This window comes from Centruroides vittatus, unplaced genomic scaffold (genome assembly GCF_030686945.1).
Source record: "Centruroides vittatus isolate TY-2023 unplaced genomic scaffold, ASM3068694v2 scaffold_2569, whole genome shotgun sequence".
In the NCBI taxonomy this organism is placed as follows: Eukaryota; Metazoa; Arthropoda; class Arachnida; order Scorpiones; family Buthidae; genus Centruroides; species Centruroides vittatus.
This window is the reverse complement of record NW_027122690.1, coordinates 690,266-696,959: the sequence shown is the minus strand read 5'-3', so window position 1 is coordinate 696,959 and position 6,694 is coordinate 690,266. Positions and strand designations below refer to the sequence as shown.

Here is a 6,694-nt window from a genome sequence, read left to right as displayed (position 1 = left end):
CGCTTTAATAACCGCATAGAAGCTTTAACATCACACAAAAGTAATCCTGAAATATTAGTATCGATATCAGAGTTGTTTTGCAGCCATCTGAGTAAACAAGAGCTCACTCCCACCTGGTCATGAAGATGTAATAAAAGTGGAATGTCGTCCTTTGTCTTTTCCGGAGAGTATCCTCCAATAGCTGTATTGCCCCAGGCTGTGTGACTTTGCCAACCATCAGATCTCTAACCGGACTCCGTCTCATATAACCTCTTTTAACATGGAGATAAACGGATGCTGCTCTCCCGCATCATTATGCAAATGCACCTTTTGATATCCGAAAGGTTCTTCCGACGTAATCTTGCTTCAATCGATGATTTATACCCGTTTCATCATCATCTCTTTACATAGAGGGGGAATTCTGTACAACTTAAGATCGCCTCTGTACCGCGCCAAGAAGTAAAGTTCGCGAGGATTATCTTGGCCAATTTGTCGGATAATAAGAATTTACTATCGTTAAGATACCAGAAAAAAACATATATTATATATTTTAAAAAATAATAGATGATTTATAGCTAAAATTAAAACCTTGTTAAATCCATATAAGCATTAATCAAAACGTTTTCTCACTGATTTGCTTAAAAAAGAGGCTGATGACGTTGATGTATGGCTCGGGGAAAAATAATTCTGCTTGTAGTTTGAGCAGAAAGTAATTGATTGGGAGCAAGAATTCGTAACCGTAACCATAAAGAGGGTTGGGAGATGCGTGCCACACCCAGGCGATGGCACATATCTGTCTTAGCCACTCTAATTAATTTATCCCGTTGAATCAATCGGATCGGAGTTGTTTGGTACCTACCAAGCCAATTACTGCCTACGTTATGGAGGATCTTGTTCAATTGGCGCGCGGTGTGGTCCAGATGCGGACCTCCTACGGCTCTTTTGTATGCCACTGTCGATGACATAAGCCGCGGGGCACCTCCATTTACCGATTCGGACACGGCAAAGAATTGCGCGTATCTCTACCGAAACAAAAATAAAAAAAGAGAGAGAAATGAAAAGATTAAAGAGAAAAGCCTGTTTGAATCTGTCTGTTGCAGCTTGTCGACGTTTCAAAACTTTGCTTCAATTTCGTGTAAAGTAGCGAGAGCTTCATTAAATATAGAAAAGGAGTATTCAGCCGTCTGCATCTTCCTCCTACTTTCTAAACTTTGCTCGACAGGGTGGGTGCGATCGATGACGAGGAAACGGGCTCCAGATGGCGACACCGTCGACGAGAGGTAACGGAAGGCGGAGGTAGGCGTTCGACAGTGTCGAGGAAAGGCTCGGAGACACGAGAATGGCAGAGAAGAGAAGAGCGGGATGTCATCCCACTCGGTGGGACGTCGCGCAGAGATCCGTCTGCAAGTCATGACGACTCGAACCGTGTCAAACATGGAACGAATTCAGGCGGTTCCTGAAGAAAGCCTGCTTCTTCTCGGTCATGTGCTGCGGTCTGCTTTGCTACACGTGGCACGTGGCGGTTCGCGGCTTCCGATCCGTGGCCGAAACCAACCCCGGCGACTGGAGACCGGAAGAATACGCCGTCAGGACCTGGCTGCCCAGAGGAATCAAAGAAAGGGTCGACACCAGCTACGAAGATTCTAGACCCGTTGCCAATTGCAGCTGGTATGGAGAAATAATGCACAACAACGTTACCGTCCCCAAACTTAGTCCTCCCAGTAGAAAACTACCGCAGGCGTTAATTATAGGAGTCAAGAAGTGCGGAACCAGGGCTCTTCTCGAATTCCTCAGGGTTCATCCGGACATCAGAGCCACCGGACCCGAAACGCACTTCTTCGATCGCCACTACAAGCTTGGACTGGAGTGGTACAGGTCAGTGTCAAATTATTAATTAATTCATTTCTATACATTTCGAGGTTTCGGCTCCTCAATCGTGGTACGTTCTACGCCACGTAACGTAATTAAAGACGGCGCCGCCATAAGAGATTCGCAACGGGTTCGGGTAGAGGTATGTGCAAGAGGAGAAGTGGACAAAGTAGGATGGGTGTAATCTTGGATGATTACAAAGCGATTGAAAGATCTCCCTTTACATAGAAGCCACGAACACGTGCGGTGACACGGAGAACCTCTCTGCGGTGTCTATTGTCGCGTGGAGGGAAACCACGCGCTGCCCCTTCTCCTCTCCACCACTTTCACCCCGCTGCCCCTCTGTTGAGTCTGACAAAGAGAAATTAGGTCGCGAGTGGTCCTATGAAAAACACATGAATTACTAACGATTTCGTATTCATCAACCACGCTTAATTACATCATTCTACTGATTAAATCGACGACACTCGAGCAGCCACCGTCTCCAAATTTCATTCTTTATATAAATTGACGATCAAAAAGAAGTGTAAAGTGGATTTCCAACGAATTTCTCTCTATTTTCTAAGAGAGCAAAAAAGAATCTTTAAGGGTAGCCTCCTCGGTGATGAACTTAATAAATATATATATATATACAACCGCATTAAAATCTCTTTTTAACCGGAAAAAAACTGAAAAGATCAATTTATGTCACTTGCAACTGCTTAATCTAAAGTCATTTAAGCGCATTATTCTCTGACTTGGTGGAAAAAACGGCAACATATGCTTTGACCGTTGTAACTGATGTACACAGTTTAGGAAAGAGAAGAGAGTCGTCAGAGTTTTATTACTGTTAGTCGCATGATGGGGAAGAAAGAGGAAAAGAAAATATCCAATTATGAGATGATTAGCCGCTGTTTCGTCACGGAAGAAGCGCTTAGGTATGTTTAGATGGTTTGATGTAAATCCCGTGTTACCGTTGGATGGTTGATCGATCGGGTCGGACCAGGAAATGATTAGATGTGTGACTCGAACCAAGTTGATCCATCCAAGCGTTCACTAAGTACGCCTATCATTTCCTTTTCAGATGTAATACGCTCCTTTGTCGATCCAATCTGCTCGGACATTCGTTACAGGTGATATTGCACTTTGGTCACAACTTTTCACATAAGTTCTTTTTCATAATTGCTTCGGTTTCTCCTCCACTTCCTTTCTCAAATTAATCCCTTAGACTTTCATTTAATCCTTGTAACAAACTTCTGATTTAAATATTAAACCGGGATTTTTCTCTTTCTCCTCCTCCTCCATCTCCTCCTCAACCGGTAACAGACTTTACAATTATAAAATCTGCAAAACTCGTGCTGATCCGTGTGCCGAACGGTAGGAAATGTAGGAAAAATAAATGACTTCTAAATTTCCTATAAATCTTTTTCTCCTTCGATTCGGGTGAACATTTGCGATTTTCAAAAGTATCGCTACGTCAGCAAGGATTGGGGAGGAAAAAAGGGGGGGATTTTTTAAGGGAAAAAAATCAATTTTTATTCCGTTCCTTTGATTTAAGAAGGGGAAATTCGTGACGGTATTAATTTTATTATCGGAGTAACGTAACGCATAATCTTCTCTAGTGCCGACTTGGGATAGTAAGAGGCAAGTTCAGCATAAAATTCGGGTTTTTCTTTGATTACCGACAGAATTGTGGAGTTTGAAAAATTCGATAAGTCACCGGAGAGAAGTCTCTTCCATTCTTCGTATAAGACGACGTTACTGGGTTTTTTTGTGAAGTTTTTCTGCATCTTTTTTTTACATAGAAGCAATGCACTTACCCAGGTGCAGAGACCTTAACTGACTAAAGTAAGAAAGAAGGGCTGCGAGTGACACGGGATGTTAAGGAAGTGGCTTACAGCAGTCACATGTCAATAGGTTCTCTCCGACTGTCAACTGCAGTTCTCTTCTATTTACATAGTTAGTGGTGGCTAAAGTATCGCAGTATTGAGGTTGAGTGATCCGGTATATCCCTCGGGATTCTATTGGCTCCTTAGAGAATTCGAGCTTCTTCAATTGATGGCTTCTTTCACTCCAGGTTACTTCTTTCTCCAAGTTTGATATTTAATGATGGATTGTGCACTCTCTTAGTTTCGTTTCCTTCTTAAATTGAGTTCGAGAGACGTTAGGATTTCAATTTTAAGCTTAAGTATAAAGAGAGGGGTGTAAGTTAGTTAATAATGACGGATTGCTTCTTTCGTTGTAGACAACACATGCCAGTGAGCCTGGAAGGTCAGATAACCATGGAGAAGACGCCTAGCTACTACATCACCAAGGAAGTGCCCTCCAGAATCCACAGTATGTCTCCTCTGATGAAGTTGGTGGTTGTGGTGCGCGATCCGGTGACACGAGCCGTTTCCGACTATACGCAGTCCACTAGCAAGAGGCCCGATACGCCTTCCTTCGAGAGCATGGCCTTCCTGAACGGTAGCGAAGGCTTAGTGGACACGGCATGGAGTGCCATTAGGATTGGAGTCTACGCTCGCTTTCTGGACTGGTGGCTGCAATACTTCCCTCTACAGCAGTTTCATTTTGTTAGTGGAGAGACTCTGATACAGGATCCGGCCGGGGAAATGGCTAGATTGCAAGATTTTCTAGGCTTAAAGCGGGTAATTACCGAGAAGCACTTCTATTTCAATGAAACTAAAGGCTTTCCTTGTCTAAAAAAGTCGGAGGGTAACGGTAACCCTCACTGTTTGGGTAAGACTAAAGGAAGGACACATCCCGAAGTGTCCCTCTCCACTATACAAAGATTGAGAGATTTCTATCGTCCTTTCAACCTTAAGTTCTACCAAATGACCGGGAGAAATTTCGGTTGGCCCTGATGACTCTACATATCCTGCCTATTATCTTCTTATGTGCCAATATCTAAACCTCATTAGCATGATACTGCCACGACGTGAGAGGCAACCACCCAAAAACGACCCCATTATTGTTCTCGGTTTTTTTACCTCGAAATCTCATCGATGTACAGATCACTGTATAAGAAAAGTTGTACATTAAATGAATGTAGTGGATTATCTTTCTTTTATTTGGATTATCTCCCCCCAAAAATTCGATTAACACACGAAAGTCTATCGTAAAATATAATATAAATATAGAAAAAGTCGATTGAAATCAGTGGGTAGACGTACGAAAGGTTTAATAATTACATTGTTCAAGATAAATTCCTCTAAACTTTCATTAAGCAGAAAGAAAACTCTTTAAATTGATCCATTCTACACTTAACTTTAGAGGTTTTTCACTCCTAAAATAGGAGATTTCTATCTATAAAATGGATCATTATATATATAATGATTATATATATGATATATGATAAATTAGAGACTTTATTTTTTGATATTTTTTAATAATAAAAAAAAGGTTTGCCACGTCAAGTCTTTATAATTGCCTATTTTCGGGGATTGTTATTGGCTTTAGAGGTTTTTACTTCTGCTAATGGTTTACTTTTAGAGATGCTATCAGAAGCTTTATATTTAGAAAACAAAAGCCTAAAAGTTTCTAATTTTAGAAGAAGCAGCGAAAAGTTAAAAGTTTCTATTATATAACAATCAACGTTTTAAATACACTTTACGCTTCTCGGTAAATAGGAACCCATTAGTGGACGAGTGGATGAAACCACTAAGCACCGGTCACGGGTTCGCACCTGACCAACGAGCTGTTCACGTGGAATTTAGTGTTTTCTTCCCGTGTCTAGCACCTAAATAGGGGCCAAAATCCCCATTAAAACCACTAAACACCGGTAGTTGATCTCGGGTTCGCGCATCACCGACGAGCTAGCCGCGTGGAATTCAGAGTTTTCTTCACGTGTCTAGCACCTAAATAGAGGCCACTTTCCCCACAGAAACACCTAAATATCAGTCATTTTTCTATAATATCTAGCATCTAAACAGGGGCCATTTTCCCATAGAAAGTCCTCCCTCCGGGTACTCCCCACACTTTCCTAACAGATCGAGCTAGTGTTACGTGGCCCCCCACATCATCAATTCCATCCAATTATCGAACAAGAGACTCGAACTCCACACGAGATTCTTAATTTACAACGAATATAAGTCTAAAAATTCCACTAAATGGTAGCTTCTAGTTCAGAAAAAAAGAATCCAAACATTCGAAAAATAACTTTAAAACCCGAAATAATAAGAATTTTCAGTGGATGATACGAGTTTTATTAAATAAAACTGCGCTAGAATAAACAGCGATATGTTACAATTGCCTCTCTCATTAATGATAATTTGTGTCGTCAAGATATTTACAAAGCCGAGAGAGAGAGCAGCTTAGCATTGACAAGCTAATTCCCGAAACGTCATTCGGTTATCGCCATGTTTAATTTAACAGTCTGAAGCTTTAATTAACAGTCGCCAACCTCATCAAATATGTTTCGCTCTCTTCCATTTTGCACCTCTTCGCTATAACTTTCGACCGGGATTAGCACTTTGGGATTAGCCATAAGATCATTAAACCCCCCCCCGACAGAGGAAAAACCACTATTAAAGAGGCATCGATTCGGTTCAAAAGGGGAACGAGGAACCAAAAAAAATAATAATAACAATCTTTAAAGGATATAATTACGAGAAAGTCGTTCCTTTAATCGAAATCTTCTTCAGTTTTTGGGGGAGACCATTAATGTAGGATACGTATCCGCGTGAATATACGGATGCGTAATTGTTACAGAGGGAATATATGATAATCCCACGCTTTATCTGACGTCTACATGTATCCATTCTGATCAATATAGGAAAGTTTGGCCGGCAATACCATTTTCCAAACTGTAGCACGTGACTGGAAGAGAAAATGATGTATTTTTGTTGTAAGATACGCTGTGATTACA

The 6,694-nt window shown here is 41.3% G+C and overlaps 1 protein-coding gene across 1 annotated transcript; it reads left to right on the top strand.

The window, feature by feature from the left end:
- The first annotated feature begins 1,269 nt into the window (after positions 1 to 1,269).
- LOC136987741 (heparan sulfate glucosamine 3-O-sulfotransferase 3B1-like) lies at positions 1,270 to 4,853 on the top strand. The gene is made up of 2 exons (XM_067285505.1): positions 1,270 to 1,854; positions 4,073 to 4,853. Exons 1-2 carry the CDS (start codon positions 1,463 to 1,465, stop codon positions 4,689 to 4,691), a joined length of 1,011 nt encoding a protein of 336 aa, XP_067141606.1. The 5' UTR covers positions 1,270 to 1,462; the 3' UTR covers positions 4,692 to 4,853.
- Positions 4,854 to 6,694: the final 1,841 nt, after the last annotated feature.

Excerpts from the sequence above, each read along its gene's own strand:
- LOC136987741 (XM_067285505.1), top strand. The coding sequence starts at position 1,463 with ATGTGCTGCGGTCTGCTTTGCTACACGTGGCACGTGGCGGTTCGCGGC. Across the intron at positions 1,855-4,072 it reads CTTGGACTGGAGTGGTACAG|ACAACACATGCCAGTGAGCC; the intron begins GTCAGTGTCAAA and ends CTTTCGTTGTAG.